The following is a 24,102-nucleotide window of genomic DNA, read 5'->3' on the forward strand; positions in this document are numbered from 1 at the left end:
CAACAGTATCCACTCATTTAAGAAATTGCAAAGTTCTGAACTGGGGAGATGGCTTGGTTCATAAAGGTACTTGCTACACAGCATGAGAACCCGAGTTGAGATACCCACCACTTTCACAAAATGTCAGGGATGGCAATGTAGTATGTATCTGTAATCCCAGAGTGACAGGACCAGGGTGGAGACAGGCAGAACCTAGAGCTCACTTGCCAGGTAGCCTAGCCAAATGGTGACCTGCAGGTTTGACGGGAGGGCTGATCTAGACAAATATAGTATTGGCTTATTGGCTTCTGTCCTCTGCAGACATGCACCTCCACCTACACATGAACATATATACACATACATATAGAATTCCCAAAGTTCAGTAGAGATCCTGGCTCTGAGTTCCACAGAGGCAGCAGGAGCAGGGCACTCTGGGCCTCCCAGGACTGGGGTTACTCAGCCTGGATGCTAGGCTGGTGTTAGATATGTGGAAACGAGGACCTGCAACATCAGGTGTAAACCCTAAGCTAGGCCCCCTCCTTCAGTTCCTCAATTCCCTCCACTACAAGGGCCTAGAAAGGAGCAGAGGCTAACAGAAATATGCACAGGACTGGTCGGGCTAAGGGTATTGCAAGGCAGCTGAGGGCAGGGAGGTGACTCTAGGCCTGGCCAAAGTCCTGCCTCCTGCCCTTCTCTGATGAGGCCTGAAAGGACACGTAAGAGTGGCCTCTAGGGGTCAGAGGAAGTGGAAAACAAGCCACCTTCTGAGTCCATGGTTTTCCTTCCAGCCTCTGCTCAGCCAAGTCATTACCTGTCATGCCAAAGCTGCCCCCCCCCCCTCCAGACCCTGGGTCTCCATCATAGGAATCCTAGCTTGTGGCATGTGTGGCATGTCCTAAATGCTGACTTAGATGTTGGGAACCTGAGGCCAGGAGAACCCACTAGCCAGAGGACACTGGCAAGTAAAGGGCTTATTCTCTTGTGTGCAGAGATGGTTGGGTATGAAGCATTCCCCCAAAGGCTCATGTCAAAGGCTTGGTCCCCAGCTAGTGCCAATACTGAGATGATCATGACATCTGGGTGGGGACACAGATCCGATCTTGGCAGGGAGTGTCTCGTTCTCGGCACCTTCCTCTTGCTCTCCCTCCCTCTCTCTGTGTCTGCCACCAGTTGAACTTTCTCTACCATGGTGTTCTGCCTCACCACAGGCCCACGGTGATGCGGCCATGTGGCCATGGACTGAAAGCTCTGAACTGAAGCAAATCTTATCTCTTTAAAGTTGATTTGCTCATGTACTTTTGTCATGATAAAAAGTGGCTAACTCAAACGCCCTCCCTCCCTGTCTTTCCCTATACACACAGAGGCTGGCCACACCCAAGAACAGAAAAGGAGTTTTATTGAAAACTATATACACTTTGTCCAGGTCCCAGCACAGGCTGCAGTCGGGATCCGTCCCTCTCACACCTCGGCAGTGTCTGGATCCCTGATGGAGGAAGCCAGGGCTGAGACCAGGGTACCCACTGTGGATCTTCGTCTATGAACTGACAACTATAAATAGCCTGAAGGTGGTGGATGGGGGACAGGGAATGGATCCCTAACCTGATCTAGTCACAGCCTCAAGAAGGGAACACTATTCTGAAACGCTAGCCCAGTGGACCAAGTGAGGTGTCCAGAAGTCCTCTGCTTCCAGGAGGCCTTCCAGAACACAGGGGCAAACAGCCTCCCCAGTTGCCCTTCCATGTGTCAGGCCCTGTGAGCTTCAGAGGCTTGGCCTCCTCAGGGGCACCCTTCCTCCCAACACTGACTCAGGGTCCAGAGCCACTGGAGCCGTCCCCAAGTTGAGATGATGTTGGAGAGGTCACAGCACAAGGTCTAGGCCAGAGCCTCATAGGCAGGGGCAGCGTGGGTGGGGTGAGGGGGTCAGGGTGTCCCACTGTAGGAATAGTCTGCTTTATTGTGCATCACGAGCCGGTCATCCACGAAGTAGAAGCTGTCAGACTGTGTCTCATATGGGTGACGAATCATCTCGCTGACTGCAAGAGAGGCCCAGCCAGGGCAAAGGTCAGGAACCTGAGCCATGCCACCCTAAGGACTTCAGGACTGGGATTGAGGGAGGCAGGGACCCCGGGTGGTGTGACCCAGGGCAGGTGAAAGGGGATCAGGTGTACAGGTACCACCCTCGTACCCCACCCCCACTCCTGCAATTGGGCTCTGCATATCCCCACTCACTTAGCTCCTCAGAGAGAGGCGGGAAGTCATAGATGTGTTCACAGGTGTTCTTGCTGCTGGGAATGCAGAAGCCGAAGTGGAAGTCAAAGCTCTTGAGTAGCTGGTTTCGGAAGTAGTGCCTCTCGATCATTCGGAAGTTGTTGACCGGCTTGTCTCCCACTGTGAACTCCACCCTGAGTTGAGACAAGAGGGCAGGGCTGAGAGTAGCCTCCATGCCAGCCAGCCAGCCAGCCAGCCAGCCAGCCAGCCAAGGGACCAGGCTCCAGGCAGACCACCAGTGAGAGGCTCTGGAAGGGCTGTTCCCACCCTTGCACTCACCCCCAGCCCTCACCCCAGCCCAGTGACTCACGTGGCTCCCACCTGCCTTAGGCGAAGGAAGGCAGGTGTAAACTGGTAGCGAACAAAGCGCCCTGCATTGGGGTCCAGGTCCCGCCGGTTGATGGGCAACCGTTCTGCAATGTACCCCAGCTGGGCTCAGTGGGCTTCAAGCTGGGGCCCTTGCCTCCTCCACCCTCCCTCAGGGGACTGTTTGAACTTTTCTGAACTGTCCAGAAGATTCTGGTACACTTTTGTTGAATGGTGGTACCTAGAGGGCTCTATGTCAACAAGTCACCAATTTTCAGGGGTTCCCAGAGCCATAGGATCATGGGAGGTCTTTGGGACTGCAATTTCCAGGGATGCCAGCAGAGGGCAAGCTGGCCAATACTAAAGGGGACTATGCTCCCAAGATGTCCACCCTGAGAAACAGTAGCAGAAAAAGAGGCCTGTCTGCCTACAGTCACCTGAGTATGTTGTTGTCCAAGCCTAGACTCTGCTCTGACCCTCTTGTGGCTCAAGAAACCTAGGGCGCCCATTCTACTGTGTTCACCCACCTTTTCCTGTCAGTGGCCCACCTAACCTACTCACCTGAGACAGGGGGCTTCTTGATTTCAAAGAGAACAGTGCCGGAGTCCATGTCCCGGATCTTGAACCTGACGAAGTCAATCTTGTAGATATTTTCTTCTGGGGAGCACAGGTAGTCTAGGGGAGACAGGCAGGTGAGCAAACAAGGACCCCAAACACCACTGTCAATTTAGTTTCTGTGGGACCCCCAAGGCTTGCTCTGATCCCTCTGGCCACTGCTCTCCAGAAAGAGAACTGTGACCCTTTGGGAGACGTCTCCATACTGCAGGGGACAGGGTTCGGATATGAGGACATAGTCAGGAAATAACAGCCCCATCCTAGTGGCTTTACAGGGCCAGGGAAGGGAGGTCTCCTCTACCTTACCTTTCCTTCCACCCTCTAGTTGGGGGAATCCTCATTTCAAACTTCGCTCTCCCAAACTGGCACGCATCCTTTGAATAAGTATACCTCCTGCGGGGTGGGGTGACCTCACTCCAAAGAGAGCATGCAGCTCTGCCTCTTAAGGGAAGGCTGTTACAGTTCTTTCTTGAAGTGTGCCCCACCCCCAGACACACCCTGTGGCATGACATATAGATGCATCAGGCAAGGCTGATCTTGATGGGACTTCCCCTTGCATGGTTTTTTGGGGAGCATGTCGGTACCCCTTCCCTCTTTTTTTACCCCTGGCCCCTCCTCCCTCATAAGCAGCTTATGTGAGCTCTGCTGACTCAAGCTCAGAGCCAGGCTACTCGGGGAGAAGAGGCCTATTTTGCTCAACAGATCCTCTGCTGCTCTCCCAATGGAGGGAATGCTTAGAGGTCATCTTTCCTGCCTTGGCCCCAAGCCACCTTCAGGGATAAAGTACTCTCTGGCCAAGCTAGAACAAGGCAAGGAGAGTCCTGGGCTCAGAAGGAAACCAAGACAAGCCTAAGGAGTTCATGGTCTGACCCTAACCACTCTACTGTTGTTGCTATTCCTAAGTCGTGGTTCTCATGTAGCCTAGGCTAACCCTCAAACCCAATATGTGGCAGATGCTGGCCTTGAACTCCTGCTCTTCCTACTTCATGCAACTTACTGTTCTTACAGCAGCAACTGTGAGTCCTAGGGAAGGCCCTGGCAAGAAATACGAAGGAGCAGAAAAACGCTAGGGAGGCTTGGGTGTTGTCAAGGTACCACATCCTCCCCACTGACCCACAGGGGCCGGAAGTCACCCCTGGGCCACCTCCTGTTCCTCTGTGGTTGGAAGAGGAAGTGAGTACAAAGTCACTCTCTCTTCCCTAGGGCGTCCCCTCCAGGAAGCCCTCCTGACCGCCCTCTAGCACCTTGGAGCCTGGCAGAAAACTGTGTAAAATTTTAGAGGTTCCTGAGCCCAGACCTGTTCACCACAGCTCAGTAAGGTCTGCCCCAAAGCTATAGAAGATGCTGCAGAGGAAGAGGAGGATGGGCAGAACCTGGAAGCAGGATCCTAGCTGCCCATCTCCCAGGAAAAGCCTCCCTTTTTACCCTGTGCCCGGCTTGGGAGCCTCTCCTTTCCCTGGGGACAACTTCTCACACCCAGACCTCAGTCTCTTACACCCAAACTCAATCTGTCGGCCCCTGTGCCCTTACAGGGAGTGAGGGTCAGGGGCAGCCACTCCCTCCCCTCTACCAAAAGAAGAGGCTTAGGACCCAAGGTCAGGCCAGAGTAATAGCTCTGAAGCCAATTGCTCTCTCCCTGTAGCCACAAATAACTCCCTAAGCCGGATTCAGGGCCTGGTAATCCAGGAACAGCAAACCTCGGACCTATGTGATTAGGGTCAGAAGACAGCAGGCAAGGTGGAGAGGCCTGGAACCCTATTTTCAAATCCCACCCAGCAAAGGGCTCTCACAAGGCACTTGCCCTTGCTCAACCTCTACAAACTATGAATTCCCTCCAGACTGGGAGACCCACACTGTGATTTCACCTGGAGGGTTCCTTCATTGCAAAATAAGCCTTCAGGCATCCAGGAGTGAGGCAGGTGATCCTGCCCTCCGCCCAATGGGCTAAATTGTACTGTAAGGACTGCTGTTACAAAATGCAGCCCACTGGCTTCAACACCAGCCTGCTCCAGGCCCCTCCCTCCACTGATGCTTGGCCAAGGGAGGTCTAGCCAAGAATCTGCTGCTGCTGCCTAGCTCTGACAGGAGGAGGGAGGCCTCTAGGGACCCAGATGCACAAGCTCAGGCCTGCCTGCCATTCTGGTCTCCACAGCTGTCTGGGAGTCCTCCAGGCTTTAGGGTCCACTCTAGCACCTGTGTCCAACCCACAGGAAGGGATTGCTAGCTCACAAAGGGAGCCGGAGCAGGTTGCTGGTGACCCAACCATTCCAAGGCAGTGTGCCACTCTCTCTCCAAATACCTTCCATTCCTCAAGGCTCAGGCAACCTTCTGCCAGAAGGCACTCTAGTCCTGCTTACCATCTGTAGTGGCGCCTGCCTCTGCCCTGAATGCTCACTTATCTGCCTGCAGGCAGCTGCTCTGAACCAAGTCCTGTGTAGCCTCCAGTACTGTTGATAAAAAAGCATGCATAGCACTGCCAAGCATTGTCTAAAATCAGGGGACAGGCTTTATTTCACAATAACCTTGAGGGAGGTAACATTGTTCCCATTTTACAGATGAAAAAACATGCCCGCCCCTGGAAATGAAATTACATCCCCAAGGTCATACAACCTATTAGGGGCAAAACTGGGACTCTAGTCCAGGCAGCAGAGCTTGGCAACAGCTCCAGTGGAAAATAGGCTTCCATTGATGAGAGAGCCCTGGTTAAAAACAAAGTACCAGGCAGTACAGGCTTGGGATCACACACTTGCTTCCATGATACAGCCCACAGCCAACATACTGAAGCATCCGGATCAGTTACGTTCCTGGGAAGAGTATGGCCCTAGCCCTAATGGGGGCACTAACAGCCAGGGAGCCTAGGGGTATTCCTCGCCTCCACCTAGCCAGAGGGTGGGTGCTGAAGATGGACTGCCAGTCAGGCATACTCCTCTGTGACCAGCCTCAAAGGGTCCAGAAGACTCCACAGGGGAAAGGGTTCAGATGCAACTACGGCCCCACCTCCACCATGGGAAAAGGGGTGGGCCCTTCCCTTTCGGAAGGAGTGAGGTGAAAATAAGCCCTACTACATGGAGAGGAGGGGCGCATCAAGACACCAAGGAAAATAACAGAAATCTCAGGCTTGGAGGCAGAGAGAGTAAGGGGACACAGGAGGGGCACAGCGTGGGGGAGGGGTGAGCGCGGGGGCCAGACCCTGAGCCTCGTGGGCCCCCTCCCGAGCTCTCCCTCCAGCCCGCGGGCGGCGCTCCCTCGCCGGTGCTCACCGCCAGTAATCCGCTGCAGCCCCAGCACGTCGTCCGGCCCGATGGGCTGCTTCCCCTGCAGCGGTCCCAGCCTGGGCCCCGGGCCTGGCTCTGGCTCCGACTCGGACCCGGACTCGGATTCCGCCCGAGGCTCCCGCGTGGGCTCCACAGTCCGGTTCGAGGCCCCTGGAGCGGGCTCCGCCCCCGGCCCGGTCCCGCCGCCGCCCTTCTTCACCTTCATGGCCTCGCGGGGCCGCGGATCCTCGCCTGCTGCTACCGCCGCTGCTGCTTGAGCTGGCTGGAGCCAGGGGAAGGGGGAGCGTCCGCCGCCCCACCCCCGGCCGGGCCCCAGGTGCCGTCCTGCCTTGGCCACGCCCATAGCTGGCGCGTCACACACGCCCCGCCCACCAACTGGCTTCTCCCGAGGTAGGGCCAGGATCCTAGGGTCCTCTTGAACTTCACTGTTCTTTTGAACAATGTAAGAGATACTGAATACCTCTCCTCTTTCTCTCTGAGTTCCAGCCTCAAGGTCTTTCCCCGATAGCTTCGTCCTGCTTCCAGCTCAAGTCTCAACCTCCCAAACCCACCAAGTCCTAAAGTACTTCCTCTCAGTTTCCAGCTAACCAGCCTGTTTTTTTTTTTTTTCTAATGCATTAGGCAAAATTATTTGTATTTGCTCTCTGACCTTTGCTCCTCAAAGGTCAGCTCTATGAAAGCAATGATACTCTAATTTCTGTTCTCTACAACACCCCAGCACTAGCACAGTGCTCCTGGCAGCCAGTACCCAGTATTTTCCTTTGTTGAACTGATTAGTTAATATCCCAGGGCTGTCCCTGGCTCAAGCTATTCCTCCCTAGAATTCCTACTAAAAAGTAGAAGCACAGCCACAGCTTTAGGCACCCTACAACATGCAAACACCACCAGGTGTCTAGTCACCCTCAGCCTCTACAGGAGGATGAGTGAGGCAGGGAGGGCAGACACACGGCCAGGTGGGACAGGGAAGACCTGTGAGCTCAGGGCAGATCAGCCTGCTTCTCACACATGAGTGAAAATAATGATGTCATGTCAACTCATATTCAACCAATGTTTATTAACAGCCTAGTACATATTTTTAAAGAGCCCAATATACAGAACACTGTTACATGCTTATCACATTTAATCCAACGCCCTTCTGAGAGTGACGTCATCAGTGCTTTCTGACAGATGAAAACCTGAGGCTCAGTGAGAAGGGCAGCTTATCTGAAGTTCTCCAGTCCCTAAGTGCAGTAGGGGTCTGATTCAGGCCTGCTGGATGCTTCATCAGAAGTGTATCCTCCTGTACCACACTGTCTCTCTGAAAGGGTAGAGGGGAACCTTAGCCACAAAGCAGAACCAGGTCCTAAGCTGCTGCCTCCTAGGCCAGGTTAGATTGGTTGTACCCAATGGGAGACACCAGTCAGGAAGGAGGGAGGACTTAGGAGTGGAGAGGAGGGGGCTACAATTCAACCCAAGAATTTCCCCTAAACCCATCCCTCAGTGCAGAAGTATACTGTGCAGATGGCTGGAAGGACAAGGTACCACTACCCAGGGGTAGACCAGCAAAGGCCTTTAAGTTCAAGCCAGATATGGAGATCCAAAAGATGTGTCTTCTGAGGCTCCTAGGCATGGTAGTGGACCAGAGCCAGTAGACAGGAAGGGAAGGAAAGGTGAGCCCATCGTAGAGTGCCATCCTTTTGTTGGTGGAGACCAACAGAGAAGAATGAAGATAAACCATCAGACCTCACTTCGGCCTCTCAGCCCAACACCCCTAGCTTGGCCAGACAGGAAGGCTTCCTCTGACATGCCACCCGGCTCAGTCTATCTTCTCAGGCTTTTTCCAGGACTTGTGAGTTTCTAGAAAGATCTTGACCAGAGACAGGAGGATGGGCACTGCCATAGGCAGGAAAAGTGGGATATAGATAGCAAATTTCTGGTCATCAGGGAAATACAGGAGGTGGAGGAGTGAGGGATCAAAAAAGGCACGCTCAGAAGATGTCACTGCTTCCTGGCTGGCCACAAAGGCAGACGACAGGTGCCCAAGGGCCAACTCCTCCGCTGCGCTCTGGACTGCAGCCACAGCCCTATACACCTAGGAAGGGGAAAGGATGGGGTTAGCAGTGTGTCCAGGGCATACAGGGCAGGGAAGAGTGCTGGCCTTCAGTACCCTCTGTCTCCCAAGGGAAGTTTCCTGGAGTCCACCCAAGCTATGTGGAAGTTAGTCAAAAAGGGCTGTTGTTTATTTTCTGAGGGTCAGCTTGAAACTTTCATTTGCTCCTACCTAGATTCCCATGGGGAGCTGGCATGTCTTCCAGAGGAAGCCTGAGGTATTTATTTATGGATGGCATGCTCACCAGCCACCCTGGCCCATCCCTTCCTGGCCCATTTACCTCAGATGCCACATCATCCTTGATGACAATGTTGCTGATCTTGCCCAGAAGCTGTGCCAGGGAGGTGAGGGTAGTGGTGGCTGTGGCCAGGTTCTCCACTGACCGAGCCCAGAGCAATCGGTCCAGCTCCCAGGTCATGAGTCCTTCACTCTTTGGTCCTGAAAGCAGGCATTTTGGAGGCACCTGGGGCTGAGCAATCCCAAAGAGAAGCCTGTGGAAATGGCAAGGGGACACCAAAGTTGCTGTGAATAGGGGTGCCAATGCTAAGATTCCCATAGTCTCTGTCCTAATCCAGTCACTTTCGGTTTTACTGAGAGCCACAGAGGTGGAGAAATGAGTAGCAACAGCAAACAACCCAGATTTCCAAACCCCACCTCAACCAAATATTTCCATCTCCACACTGGAGTTCCAAGATCTTGTCTGAAAATGGTGCTGTGGTTTAAGTGTTTCTTTAGCCCCAACTTAGTTTGGTTCCCTCCCTGGACACTATGAGTAAATGGACTCCATGGGACAGGAACAGCAGGCCCACCTTTGACAAGACATGTGTGCCTCAAGGTACTGTCAATTACCAGAATACAGTCCTAATTAGTCCAGAAGCCATTTTAGCATCTTCAATGTAGAGCATCAGATGACTGACCTCAATTCATGGGTTAGCACAAAATAAATAGCTATTTTCTTAAAAAACAAAACAAGGGGCTGGAGGGATAGCTCAGTGGTTAAGAGAACTGGCTGCTCTTCCACAGGAGTTAGGTTTGACTTCCAACACCCACCTGATGGCTTACAACCATCTGTAACTCCAGTTCCAGGAGATCCAATAACCTTTTCTGGTCTCTATGGACAGTAGGCACGCATGTAGGCAAAATATCCACACATAAAAGTCAAAACTAAAATAAAATATTTAAAAATGATGACGAGACCTTGTCTCAAAAGAAAACAAAAATAACAAGACAGTTGCTTGCTCTCCCTGTTTTTTGTTTGTTTGTTTGTTTGTTTATTGAGACAGGGTTTCTCTTTGTAGCTCTGTCCTTGAACCCGCTCTATAGACTAGGCTGGCCAGGACCTACAGAAATCCACTTGCCTTTGCCTCCCAGATGCTGGGATACAGGTGTGTGCAACAATTGTTCTCTTAAACACCCCTAATCACACAAGGAAAGCTGGCTTCTATTTTTCTCAAGGCAGGTTCTGCCAGCTGCTTGTCTTCCTTAGGAGATGGACCACTTGGAAATTTTTCTTGGTCTTGCTGGGGCTCTAGGCACAGCCATGGCACTCCACGGCATTCCCCCTAGGCGACATTTCATTCTGCTATACCTCACCTATATCCAAAGAGACTATGGCCATGCCATCCATGGGCACAGCCCCAAAGGGATCATGCAGGACCTCACCTCAACTGAGCCAGGAACACCTCCATCACCCGCACCATGTCCACCTCAACTCTTACTGGCAGATCCGAGGCATTATAGATTTTGGGATCAACGTTGTATATCTGGAAAAGGGGAACGAAATAACCTTAATACCACACAGGACCATGCACGTTTCTGCTTAGTATTCAGAGGCCACTAAAGAAAAAGGAGATATGGCATTTGGCATCCATAGGCTATAAAATCCCAGAGATACAGCAACCCCCCCCCGCCCCTTTTTTAAATTTTGAGTACCCATGTACTTAAGTACAAAAGAAGCTTTAAGTACATTATTCTCATTGCCCCCTCAGAAGTCCTATGAAATTCAAAGCAATTATCCTATTTTAGCATTCCTACCCATGGGCCAGGGAATGAAGGAGAGAAAGGTCCCACCATTGCCAAGACTTCCCCAGGGAAGCCAAGAGCTAAGGCGGACACAGACTAGCCTCCAGTGCAAACTGCTAAGTACAGTGACTATTACCATAATGCCACCCCAGCGGGGACTGTGGAAGGCATTGGTGGCCACCGGAGCGCCATCCTTGTCCTGAATATACAGAGGGGAGTGGGCAAGCTCAGGCACATAGAGTAGAAAGTTGAGCACAGGGTACAGGGAGGCAGCGCTGGATCCTGTGGTACAAACAGAGGACACCAAAACATGTGACTCCTGGATCACAAGTCCAGGTTCAGCCTCTTCCTGGCTGGTAGGACCCTGTTCCCCAAGATGACACTCACTAGGGCACTCTACTCCACATGGATGGGACAGTCCTTAACCCCCAAATGTCCCTGGTTTTTGTCCTCTAAGAGCCCATCCTCCACTGACTATGATAGCTTTCTTGGACACTGACAAGAGGAACTTCAGCTCTCTAACTGGTTTTAGCTGACATATGTCAGCTCTCTGTTCTCCCTCAAAGCCCTTCACCCCAGGCTACAGCTCCAATACTCCTTCCTTACCACAGGCCTTGACAGTCTGGTGCCTGTTGGCCTCACCGGCCTCACCTTTGGTCACCCACTCACATTTCAGCTTCCTAAACTACTCCAAGCTCCCTCAGTTTCTGTGCTCCTCCTCTTTGTTGTCTAGGCCCGTTCCCTTTGCCCTAACAGCCTTCCTGTCTCTGTACGCGTGCTGCCACAAAGCATCCTCCGGCTAATGTTGTGGCATGAACGAAGTAATGAAGAAAGGAGGAATGGGCCACCCCTCTTGAAGTCCTTGGTCCATACTTAGCAATACATTTAACTCTGGTCTGCCTGTATCACAGTTCTTCACCACGCTGCCCGGGCTCCTTCCCTCCAGATGAAAGATTATAATCCTAGCTTCAAGGTTCCCCTAATTCAATGAACACAATTGTCCATTCAAATTCTGCTTTGGGTTGGTGCTTGCCACCACACCCAATGACCTGAATCTAATCTGCAGGCATAATGGAAAGAGAAGATGAACTTTTTTTCTTGGTTTTTAGAGACAGGGTTTCTCACTCTGTAGACCAGGGCTGGTCTCAAACTCACAGAGATCCGCCTGCCTGCCTTTGCCTCCATAGTGCTGGGATTAAAGGCGTGCGCCACCACCGCCCGGGAAGATGAACTCTTGCAAGTAGTACTCTGATCTCCACATGCATATCACAATAGTCCCTCTAACATTCACAAAATATATAAATAAATGCTAAAAGAAAAAACAAGGGGCTGGAGAGATGGCTCAGTGGTTAAGAGCACTAACTGCTCTTCCAGAGGGCCTGGGTTCAATTTCCAAGCAACCACATGGCAGCTCACAACTGCCTGTAACTCCAGTTCCAGGGGACCCAACACTCTCATACAGACATACATGCAAACAAAACACCAATGCACATGAAACAGAAAATAAATCATTTTAAAAAGAAAACCAATTTCTGCTTTCAAAGGCTGGGGATACAGCTCAGTGTAGCATACATGTCTGGAATGCACAAGAGCCTGAGTTCAGTCCCCAGAACTGAGGGAAGAAAATTAAAATGTTATTTTTCTTTTTAAGCTGGGTGTAATAGCACACGTCTACAATCTCAGCTTGGGGAGGTGAAAGCAGGAGGATCAGGAGTTCAAGGCTTTCTTCGGCACATAGTGAACATGAAGCCAGCCTAGGCTATTTAAGACCCTGTCTCAACAACCAAAGGAAACCATGAGAGAGGGTGAGAGGGTAAGAGAGAGAGACAGAGACAGAGACTAAATCTTCCCAGTCCAAAAAGACCAACCCATCAAATTACAAAACCCACCTCCAACCCCACACTATGCCTACAGTGTTCTCCCTGGCCTCACAGAAAGCCTCTTCAGGAACTCACCCAGTCGGGACTCCACAGGATTGATGACATGGGGAAGGCTGTGCATGGCCAAGTAATAGCTAGATGAGGCTGGATCAAAGCGGGGGTTCACTCCCAACATGGCATAGTAAAGGATCTGTGGCATAAAGGAGAGCATCTATTTCTGTTCTTTGTACATGGATTGAGAGTCTACTTTCTCTAAGAAAAGGGCTGAGGTACTTTGTGAAGATACATTCAGGACAAGGCAAAATATACAAGACAAAGCCAGGGCTCAGAGGAAATAGGTGTATGGAAGAAAATAACAAAATCAAGGGAAAGTTAGCATATTAAACACATACTTAAAAAACCACATATTTTAACAGGTTTCCAAACAGCCAAAGGGGGAAACAAGGAAAAAACATAACTCAGTGTTCACAAGATCCACTCCAGCCCCCTCTTCAGAGACAGCCACTCCCACTAGCAGGCTCTGATAAACAGTCTCCACACTTTCCCTACATGGACAGAATGTGACAGCAAGCAGCATTCTTTATGGCTTTATTGTTACAGTGTTCGCATATTTTTAAAACGAATTCCTTAAGGGAGGCTGATGGCTTTAATATCTAGATGCAACTGCTGAATAAGTTCGAGAGGGAGGCCTAAGGAAGGTGCTTTGTTAGACTGCTCTGATGGAACTCCTTAGCCAGATACCAAGGAAGGAAGGACACCCGAACTTGCCCTCAAGGGATCAATGGACTGATGGAGATAGGTGCACACACAGCGCTTCCCACACGCTGCACGCCTATACCTGCTTACACGACCCTGCCCTGCACACAGCTATGCAAGCAAACCATCATGCTGTAAGAGATGAAAGAGCAGATGCCTTGTAAACACTAAATATGTACAGACTTTGAAAAATGTTCTTTAACTCACACCTGGTATTACCTGAGAGTCCACAGAGAAATTTCCAGCAGCACTGAGGGCATTCAGGAAAGGCTGCACATACCGCTGCACAGCCCCCTCGATGTCCCAGTGGACGTCATGGGACTTGGGGTCCGGGTTGAGTAAACTGAAAGTGATTTCATAGCCTATAGAAAGAGGAATTATAGATAGGGAAGGGTGCCAGGAGGAACCAGAGAGGACAGAGGTTGAGATAGGAGGTGGGGTGCTGGAGAGATGGCTCAGAGGTTAAGAGCACTGGCTGCTCTTCCAGAGGTCCTGAGTTCAATTCCCAGCAACCACATGGTGGCTCACAGCTAACTATAATGAGATTTGGTGCCCTCTTCTGGCCTTCAGGCAGAATACTGTATACATAATAAATCTTGAAGAAAAAAAATGGGCATGGTGGTGGTGTTCACCTTCAATCCCAACCCTCAGGAGGCAGAGGCAGGTGGATCTCTGAGAGTTCAAGGCCAGCCTGATCTACAGAGTGAGTTCTAGGACAGCCAGGGTTACACAGAGAAACCCTGTCTCGGAAAACAAAACAACAGAAAAAAAAAAAAAAAAAAAAAAAAAAAAAAGGGAGAAGCCAAACAAGACGATGACTCCTGCCTTAAATCACAGCACTCTAAAGGCAGAAGCAGAGGCAGGAGGTTTTCTGTGAATTAAAGGCTAGCCTGATCTACAGAGTGAGTTTCAGAACAGCTATAGCTGACTCAAAAAAAAAAAAAAAAAAAAAAAAAAAAAAAGTCAGGCAGTGGTGGCACACAACTTTAATACTAGCACTTGGGAGGCAGAGGCAGGTGAATCTCTGAGGCCAGCCTGGTCTATAGAGTGAGTTCCAGAACAGCCAGAACTACACAGAGAAGCCCTGACTCTGGATGGAGGGACTAGAGAAGTGGCTCAGAGCTTTAAAGCATTGTTGCACTTGCAGAGGACTTGGGTTCAATTCCTAGCACCCATATGGTGGCTCACAACCATCTTAACCCCAGTTCCAGAGGATCCGACACCCTCTGACCTCCAAGCATCCACACCATATGCATACATACATGCAGACAAAATTCATATGCATAAAATAAATAAATCTAAAAATGCTTTTGAAAATGGAGACCAGAAAAGAATAAGCAGCTGGCACAGGTGGCCCTGCTGTCCCACCTGACTCATTTCTCCTCCCTTCCTATAACAAAGCCCAGAACCATACCCAAGCTGGACTTGAGAGGCCTCCTCTTATCGGAGCTCCACTTGTCCTCGGGGAGGTGGTCAGCCAGAGCAGCAGCAAGTACATCCTCCGTCAAAGACATGGCCTGGGCTATTTGGATTATGCGACGGCCAATGATGTTGAAGGCTTCCCGATGCATTATCCCCCGTACAACTGCTGTCCTCTCAGGCCCAATATAGCTCATCATGTCCTGTGCAGGGTACACAGTGACAGAAGACCATGGCTCAGGAAAGAAAGCACAAAGGCACTTTCTCCTACCCTCCCCCACCCACCGTATTTTGAGAGCCTCTTGTTACATAACCCAGGCTGGCCTGCAATTTGAGTCTCTGGCCTCAGCTTTTCAAATGATGGAATTACAAGCATGAACCATTATGCTCAGCTCTGGCTCATGTCTTAAGGAATTTGGCTTATTGCTACCAGTCAAGAAGTTGCACCAATCTCTAGACTTGTAGAGAGCTGTTTTTTTTTTTTTTTTCTCTCTCTGTTTTGCTGTGTTTTTTGTTTTTTTTTTTTTTTTTTATTTTTTATTTTATGTGCATTGGTGTTTCACCTGCATAAATGTCCGTGTGAGGGATGCAGATCCCCTGGAACTGAAGTTGCAGACAATCGTGAGCTGTCATGTGGTTGCTGGGAATTGAACCTGGGTCCACTGGAAGAGCAGCTAGAGCTCTTAACCACTGAGCCTTCTCTCCAGCCCCTTTGCTGTATTTATAAAGATATAGTTTGTGCTGGAGAGCCCCTTTGCTGTGTTTATAAAGATATAATTTGTGCTGGAGATGTGGTTAACAGCACTGGCTGCTGCTAACACCTGAACAGACATACACACAGGCAAAACAACCACATACATAAAATAAAATTTAAAAAGCAAAGGTTTACTGTTTATTTATATGTATGAGTGTTCGAATACATATATGTATGTGCATCTTGTGGATGCCTGGTGATCATGAAGTCCTGAAGGGAGCAATGGGTTCCCTGGGATTGGAGTTAGACAGTTAAAAGTCATCATGTGCGCACTGGGAACTGAACCTGGGTCCTCTGCAAGGGCAGCAAGCACTCTTAACACTGAGTCATTTCTCCAGCTCCTTTTTTTTGGTTAGTTTTTAAAGAAAAGGTCTCATGTAAGCAGGTTGGCCAATGCAGCTGAGGATGAACTTGAACTGATCCTCCTGCCTCCACCTCTCTAGTTATAGGCATATACTACCATGCCTTCCCCCCAGCACGGTGTTTTCTTCATTAACTTGGCATGTCTGAGCATTAAGCTGATGATTAATATCATATATTTCCATTCCTTTTTCCTTCCCAGTAGACACAGGTGCACTCAACATTTAACTAGAAACCAAAAGATGGCATGCCAAGCAAGAAGCAGATTCAATGAACAAATGAGTGTAGTCTCTGAAAAAGGAACATACATGGCCACAGGCAGGTGTGCACACAGCATCACACCTAAGGGGGACACCTTTAATCCCAGCACTCAGGAGGCAGAGGCAGAGGCAGGTGGATCTCTGAGTTTGAGTCCAGCCTGGTCTACAGAGTGAGTTCCAGGACAGACTCCAAAGCTACAGAGAAACCCTGTGTGTGGGGGTGGGGGTGGGGGTGGGGTGGGGTGGAGTATGCTTACCACTAAGAGGACAGACATTTAGACTTGTTTACACAGTGACACATGTCATTACAAAAGGTCCTCTAAAATACCAAACAAGATCACAGCAGCAAAAGAATGTACAGTATCATATTTCTATGTTTTAAAATATGTAAAATTGGCTTGGGTTGGCAGTACACACCTTCAATCCTAGAATTTAGGAGGCAGAGGCAAGTGAAGCACTTTAGCCACACATCAGTCTCTGGTTTAAAAAAGACCCAAGTTGATATAAGTGAATAATAACACTGGTATGCTTATTGTAAAATGTGAAACTTTCTGTAGTATGTGGGAGTTGTAGGTAGCACCCTTATAAACCAGCCTGGGAGAGGATGAGCTCACAGAAAAGACAAGTGGTCAGCAGCTTTTCTCACCCTACCTGGGGAAGAAGGGAAGAGTGTTCGGAGATCACATACACAGTCAGGGAGCCCTCTGCTTGCTTCTCTGGCTCAAATAACACGGCTTCTGCCTCTGGGGATAACAGTTGTAACATACCCAAAGCAAGATTATTACAGCTTCCCCAGGACCCCAGGGTGTTTAGCCACCCCTCCACTCATACTCAACAAACTCTGCAGCCAGGCTTGAGCAGGCCACTCCAGCTTTCAATCCATGGGGGGACTGGGCTGAACCCCAAGGCATCTCATTCCCAGATTGCTCAGAGAAGCTTTGGAAGTTAAGACACCACATGGGAATCACACTTAGGAGATGTCCTAGTTAGGGGACTACTGATGAAACACCATGAGCAAAGCCACCCAGGGAGGAAAGGGTTTATTTCAGCTTATACTTCTGGGTCCATCACTGAGGGAAGTCAGGACAGGAACTCAAACAGGATAGGAACTTGGAGACAAGAGCTGATGCAGAGGCCTCTGTGGAGTGATGCTTACTGGCTTGCTCAGCCTGCTTTCTTATAGAACCCAAGATCACTGGACTAGGCTGGCACCACTCATAATGGGCTGGGCTCTCCCTATCAATACTAAGTAAGAAAATGCCTTACAGTTGGGTCTTAAGGAGGCATTTTCTCAATTGAGATCCCCTCCTTTCAGATAACTCTATCTTGTGTCGTAGCCAGCACAGGAGAACAGAAGGAAAAAGAAGGCAACTCATCAAACTTGTCATACCATGTACACTGCCTAGTGACAGTGCCTCCTCCTCATGGTCCAAAGCTCTCCGGTAGGCCTTCTGGAATCGGCACTTGATTTTCATTTTGTCTGGAAAGAAGAACATGGGTAGGGCATTTAGACTTCACCTTCCTGCCCAGTTGGGCACTTCCAGTGTTAAGGACACCGGGGTGGTACTTCAGAAAAAGAACATGCACCAAGCAGTGACAGCCACTCAAATAATTTCTGCAAAGATGACAGTAGATACATAATATTCACTTAACCCTTTTGCCCCAGCTCTTGCCTCTTCCTGTGAGCTCACTGGTTCTCTAGCCAATCTCCAAACTGGGGGAGTGTATTTCAATGTACATTATATTGATTGGGGAAAGGAGAAAAACCATTCAGTAACTAGTTAAATAAGCACTGGTGAAAACCAAAGCACTAAGTACAATTCAGTAAGTTAGTAATAAAACAAGGGTGCCTGCCTCTCCTCTGTGGTTCAGGGTTACTCAGCACTGACCTATGTAAAGAGAAAGGAAAATAGCCAGGCAGTGGTAGTGCACACCTTTAATCCCAGCACTCAGGAGGCAGAGGCAGGTGGATCTCTGTGAGTTATAGGCCATTTTGGTCTACTGAGCAAGTTCCAGGACAGGCTCCAAAGCTACAGAGAAACACTGTCTTTAAAAGAAAGAAAGAAAGAAAGAAAGAAAGAACAGACGGGAGGGAGAGAGAGGGGAGGGGAAACGTGGGAGGGAGGGAGGGAGGGGGGAAGGGAGGGAGGGAGGGAGGGAGGGGGGAAGGGAGGGAGGGAGAGAGAAAGGGAGGGAGGAAGGAAAATGAGGGTTGGAAAAATGGTTCAGAGGTTAAGAGCACTGGCTGTTCTAACAGAGGTCCTGAGTTCAATTCCCAGCAACCACATGGTGACTCACAATCATCTATAATGGGATACAGTGCCCTCTTCTGGCCTGCAGGGATACATGCAGGCAGAAAACTAAAAATAAATCTTTAAAAAAAAAAAAAGGAAAATGAAACCTAAAAAATTCAGAAGAGGGCTGCAAAGATGAAATGTGTGCAGCACAGCACAAGAGGCAGAGGCAGGCAGATGTCTGTGAGTTCAAGGCCAGCCTCATCTACAGATGGAGTTCCAGGACAGGCTCCAAAGTTACAGAAAAAAACTAACTTTTCTAAAGGTATTAGATATAGAAATGTGGATAGGACTATGTGAGTGACGCCTGGAGATTTAATGAATGCTAATGTAATGTAGATGCCCTTAATGTTTTATGTTGAGACAGGGTTTCACTATGAGCCTGGCTAGCCTGGAACTTGCAATGTAAACCAGGTTGGCCTGGAACTCATCGAGATCCACCTGCCTCTGCCTCCTGAGATCTGGCACACACCTGTAATCTCAGTATTTGGGAGATGGAAACAAAAGGAGAGTCAGGAGTTCAAGGCCAGCCTGTCTTTTAAAAATCAGAGTAAGGAAGATGTCTCTGCAGATAAACACACCTGTGGCAAAGCCTGACAATCCCAGTTCGAGCCCAGGGTCCCACAAGGTGAAAGAAAAGAACTGGTAACTGCCAGCTAGCTGTCTTCTGACCTCCACCAGGTCACCAGACTAGGTGGCCGGCACCCTTTCCCACTGAGGGGGAAAGGGGACAGGGAGTTGGCTCAGTGAGTAAATAAAGGTACTTGCTACCAAGCCTGACACCTGAGTTAGATTCCCAAAATCGATGTGGCGGAAGGAGAAATGACTCCCACAAGTTTCCTTCTGACCCCCCACGTGGTGTTACACACACACACACACACACACAATGTAATAAAACATTTTAAAGTTATGACACTCCCGCGCTCCTCCAATGTAATCCAACTCTTAAGTTTTGGGTCTAGTTCATATGGAAAAAGCAGCCCTGACACCCTCTCTCAAGGGAACTCACATTTCAGAGGGATCTCTCGCTCATGCACAACGGTGAAGGGTAGCTTCTCCTGGTCGTCCAGGGGTACAGAGTCCCGAGTAAACACAACTGTAATTGGCACCATGAGCCGGAGCTGCGCGGAGGAGGGCAACAGGGCCTTTAGCGACGTCTGCACCTTACGGTGGGCTGCTCCCCCTTCACCCGGGCCCCTCACTCAGGTCTCACCTGCAGGGCATTCAGCCCACTGATCTGGGAGTAAGGCAACGGGGCCCGGTAGGTCTCCGTGGTCTTCCACCAGAGCGGTAGTCCCAGCAGGATGGCCACCGCGGCGAAGAACAGCGCGGCGCGCTTGCCCCGGACCACCTCTGAGAGCACAGGGGAACAACTGAAGCTCGGGAACCAGGGTGCAAAGCCCGCCACACCGCCATCGCAGATAAGTGTGGGTCCCGTGCGAAGCCACTCCCGCGTGGCGTGTCCCGGAACCCAGGATGGAGGGACCTGTCTGGCTTCTCGCGCCCCACCCACACATCCCACCCGCGAGACCTCACCGCCGCACCCTCCACCCGAAATGCACCGCACCTAGGTCCGTAGCCGCGGCCCCCGCAGCCGCCATGCTCGCTTCCGGTTGCCCAGGTCGCCGGGGGGCGGAGCCTCGTGGGCTTTCTCCAATAGGAAGCCCCGGCATGAAGGGGCGTGACTACGGCGCTAGACCGCTGCCAATTGGGAGCGACACTGCAGATGCACAAGAGTGCGCAGGCGGAGCCTGTGAGCGGGTATCCGCCAAGCAGGACCTTTGATCTGAACCTCGCTTTCCCAGGGACGCGCCCCGCATTGCCGGCTCAGAGAGAAGGCAAGACTCACTAAGTACCCCAGGCTGGCCCTCAGATCTGAGTGAGCCCCATGTCTCAGCTTCTCCATAGCAGCGGATTACAGGCGTGCATCTCCCCCCAACCCCCGCCAGCGAAAGTAAATATTTGTTTCAGTGAAGCCAAGCTTATCAAGAGCCTGACTCCGAAAAAGCTTCCTAATGTCATCCCTAGCATAGGGTTATAGGGTGAATCTTCAGGACACCTGCTCTTCGAAGCTTAAAGACAGAACTGACATAACGGTAATGTTTTAGCATGATTTGCTACTCTGGAATTAATTTTATCTTAATTGATTTAGTTAGTTTTGAGACAGATTTCCCTACATGACCCAGTGCCTTAGTCTCCCAAGTAGCTGAGACTATAGGCACAGGTCACCACATCCAGATTCTAGAATTTAAAAATCAGTTCCAATCTGGAAGTCAGGATGCTTAATTGAAAATTCCTGAGCAGGGCTGGAAAGAGATGGCTCAGAGGTTAAGATCACTGACTGCTCTTCTGAGGTCCAGAGTTCAATTTCCCAGCAACCACATGGTGGCTCACAACCATCTGTAATGAGATCTGGTGTTTTCTTCGGGCCTGAAGTCATACATACAGGCAGAACTCTGTACACATAATAAATAAATAAATTTTAAAAAACAAACAAAAAACTAGCAGTTGCTTTAAAAGAAAATTCCTGAACACAGATTCTATATCCTAATGACTCAGGCTCAAATCCTGGTTTCATTTATTACCTGAACAGCAGCTCTAAGCCTGTTTCCCCCTATGAAAAAGACTATAGTGCTCACTTTACAGAGCAGTGTTAATACAATAGTGGTTAGAAGCACATAGCAACTGCTGAGGTAGCTGCTCTTTTGTTATTAGTCAGGCCACACAGAACAGAGCAGCAATAATTTCTCCAGTTCACTGGACACAGCCAGTCTAGTGTAACCCTACCTCACACTTTAACCCAGTGGTCAACATTGAGCAATAGGCCCTATCAGTTCTAACAGTGCCCATACCCTCAAATGGATCCCTTCTCTATGTGGAAGTGGGCCACAGCCCTTGGCAAGCTCCTAGATACCCTACCCGACTCGGGCGGCCCAGGATCTTGGAAAGTTTCCTTATTGGCCTAAATGCACGTTCATCCCTAAATGTATCAGGCCCCAGCAGGAACCAACAATGGTGAGATAGGAGAGAATTGGACCACTCTCATCCCTGCGTGTCCTGTTGACTCCCTGCTTTGAGCCCTGCATAAAATCTGTTTCAGGAGTTGCTCATTGTGTTACAACTGCAGTCCATGCCTTTGATGTGGCAGTTCCTGGAAGACTTGTAGCCCCCATTACACCCTCTTACAACTCCACTCCAGCTTTGGAGATGAGCAGGTAGGGGCCTCAACTGGGGATGGTAAACCAGGTGAACCCTTCCTCTATAAACTCGAAGTCTCCATAGACTTCAGACCATAGGCAGAGGGGTCTGAGATAGGATGGATCAGCAGATCACACACAGGGAGGCAGGGCTCTGATGTGTGCAACAGACAGACAGAGTAGTGTGTTTTGCTCCCATTTATTTGTTGTGTACTCAGGGCATGAATCGGGGCTGGTGTACTTCCCCTGATCCCAAGAGAGAGCCCAAGGACAAGCTACACTATCATGGGGAACTGTAAGGGCTGATGGAGCCAGGGGAAAGATCCATATGTTCTGTTCTGACTTACAGAAAAGTCCCCCTGCCCTCAGACTTGGGGGGGCCTCTCTGCCCTCCCATCCCGTGGTCTCAGGTGCAGCGATGTGAGACAAAAAGGAGAGAAAAAGATGAGCTTGTGCTGGATGAAGACATCTCTGTTCTGCATGGCTATTTGGCCCTGGCTGTGACTACAGGGTGCACATTACTAGGCCAAGGGCTGTAGGTTGAGTAGGCACACCTCAGTAGGAATGGTTGGCGACGTAGAGTGACTGTGCTGCTGCTCCACCATCTCCACTGCCTTCATATCTGCCCTGAGCTGCAAGCCCGTTCATCTGCAAAAGAGAACAGGGCCAGGTAAGCAGGCTGAGCCAACCACCAGTGTGGAACCCTGCCTGGCTTGGGACATCCAGGTGCTACACACACTCTCTTCCCAGACATCACGTCTGGCTCCCTACCTCTGCCCGTTTGATAAACTCCTCAGTTGCAGCCCCAGCATTGTCCCTTTGTCCTCTCCAGGCATTGAGTGCAGATGCCTGCAGGGCACGTCCGTAGGAGAAGGTGAGGGCCCAGGGCCGGGGAAGTGGGCAGCGATTGATGGCATTCAGGTTGAGGGATGCCTCCTCTTCACTCTGACCCCCAGACAGGAAAGTCACTCCTGGAGTAGAGGGAGAAGACAAACTGATTGGTCACTGTCTAATTTTTCCAGAGTAAAGATCCCTGTACCACAGAAAAACTCGAAGTCAGACCAGAAGTAATAGGAGCAATTATGTACCTGGGACAGCTGGGGGCACAGTACGACGCAGGGCAGTGACAGTAGCCATGGCGATCTCTTCTGGGCTATACTTGACGGGACAGGCATGACCGGGGGTCACCATGTTGGGCTTGAGCAGAGTCCCTTCCAGGTATACATGATGATCACTCAGGGCCTTATACACAGCAGCCAGGACCTGGGGACCAGAGTTTATGTAGGGCTGGGACCACTGTTTAGTGTGCTATGCACTCCATCCAGGGATGGGTAGAGTTGCAGGAGGTGAGGGTTCAGTTACAGGCTCATTCTCTGAAGCCTGTTTTGGAGTCCTAAGTGAGAGTGCCTGGATCTAAGATGCAGGAATGAGGTCCAGGCACCTGATGGCTGTCCCTGACATGCCTGAGCTCAACTGAGCATTACCTTCTCTGTAACATACTGGCAACGTTTGAGGTCATGGTCGCCATCAGGCAGGATCTCAGGCTCCACAATAGGCACGATACCATTCTGCAAGCAAGGGCATGGTTAATTAGGAGAAGCAGATGTCGGGATAGGAGAAAGCTACGAAAGCATACCTCCACCAGGCATGGGGCACTCATCTAACCACCCAAACCCCAGCACACACCTGCTGGCAGATGCTGGCATAGCGGGCCAGCACATTGGCATTCTCCAGAATGGCCAGTGCGGAAGGTGTACGATCACTGATCTTCAGTACACAGCGCCATTTGGCAAAGTCAGCACCATCCTTCTTATACTGAGCACAGCGTTCCAAGAGTCCATCCAGCCCTGAAAACAGTACCAGCTTCATCACCATGCCCCTATCTTGCCAGCATCAACCATGTCACCACCTCAGTGGGCTTCAAACCCACCCATGACATACCTTGAGTGGTGGTTTCCCCATCAGTTCCAGCTAGAGGCACTACACCCTTGTCAACCTGCAAGGAAAACATAAGTAGAGGGCTGTTCTTGCCACCCCTCCTACATTCACCAGTTTCCACACCCAGTTCCACACCCAGGCAGGGCCAGGGGCTGTACCTTGATGCCTACGAGAATGCCCTTATCCTGGATGGTCTGGACAAAGGGGACACCATTATCATCTTTCTGGTAGAATGTCTCATGGAAGAAGATAACACCACCAATACACTTTTTCACACGGTCATCAGCGCTAAATAGAACCTGGCGGTATAGCCGGCGATTCTCCTCAGTATTCTCTACCCCAATTTGGCTCAGCCTTTTGGCCATGCTGCCTAGAAGCAAGCAAAGGGAAGACAGCTTTGTTCTTTGGCTGGAACTCTTTGGCAACCTCTCCTCAACCCTACCTATAGGCTGTCACTTACCCACGGACTCATCTGCAGCCAGAATGCCTTTGCCTGGGGACACGATCCGTAGAGCAATATCAGATAGCTCCCTCTTCTGCTCAGCAGAAAGAGCTGGGTATGAATGGGGCATGGTGACAGCTGTCTGAAATGGAGACGAGACAAAAAAGCTAGACCCCCAGCTACTAACTTACTCCTCTACTCCTGACCAAACAGGCCAAATGCCCTTCCCAGCACAGCGGTGGGGGCTG

The 24,102-nt window shown here is 50.3% G+C and overlaps 3 protein-coding genes across 3 annotated transcripts; all 3 read right to left on the minus strand.

Moving 5' to 3' along the window:
• Positions 1-1,358: 1,358 nt before the first annotated feature.
• Positions 1,359-6,823, minus strand: Unc119 (unc-119 lipid binding chaperone). Its single transcript, XM_051179873.1, has 5 exons — positions 6,429-6,823; positions 3,115-3,228; positions 2,558-2,660; positions 2,209-2,381; positions 1,359-2,012 (listed from the first exon to the last, which is right to left on the minus strand). Exons 1-5 carry the CDS (start codon positions 6,784-6,786, stop codon positions 1,900-1,902), a joined length of 861 nt encoding a protein of 286 aa, XP_051035830.1. The 5' UTR covers positions 6,787-6,823; the 3' UTR covers positions 1,359-1,899.
• A 654-nt stretch (positions 6,824-7,477) lies between these two features.
• On the minus strand, positions 7,478-19,966 carry Pigs (phosphatidylinositol glycan anchor biosynthesis class S). The gene is made up of 12 exons (XM_051179874.1): positions 19,845-19,966; positions 19,491-19,630; positions 19,287-19,398; positions 17,374-17,463; positions 16,635-16,726; positions 14,605-14,812; positions 13,410-13,552; positions 12,510-12,624; positions 10,691-10,836; positions 10,195-10,295; positions 8,813-9,023; positions 7,478-8,514 (listed from the first exon to the last, which is right to left on the minus strand). Exons 1-12 carry the CDS (start codon positions 19,948-19,950, stop codon positions 8,239-8,241), a joined length of 1,740 nt encoding a protein of 579 aa, XP_051035831.1. The 5' UTR covers positions 19,951-19,966; the 3' UTR covers positions 7,478-8,238.
• Positions 19,967-21,657: 1,691 nt separating this feature from the next.
• On the minus strand, positions 21,658-23,988 carry Aldoc (aldolase, fructose-bisphosphate C). Its single transcript, XM_051179876.1, has 8 exons — positions 23,873-23,988; positions 23,571-23,782; positions 23,416-23,470; positions 23,161-23,321; positions 22,959-23,042; positions 22,563-22,737; positions 22,246-22,445; positions 21,658-22,122 (listed from the first exon to the last, which is right to left on the minus strand). Exons 1-8 carry the CDS (start codon positions 23,982-23,984, stop codon positions 22,030-22,032), a joined length of 1,092 nt encoding a protein of 363 aa, XP_051035833.1. The 5' UTR covers positions 23,985-23,988; the 3' UTR covers positions 21,658-22,029.
• Between the last annotated feature and the right edge of the window lie 114 nt (positions 23,989-24,102).

This window comes from Phodopus roborovskii, unplaced genomic scaffold, assembly GCF_943737965.1.
Source record: "Phodopus roborovskii unplaced genomic scaffold, PHOROB, whole genome shotgun sequence".
NCBI lineage: Eukaryota > Metazoa > Chordata > Mammalia > Rodentia > Cricetidae > Phodopus > Phodopus roborovskii.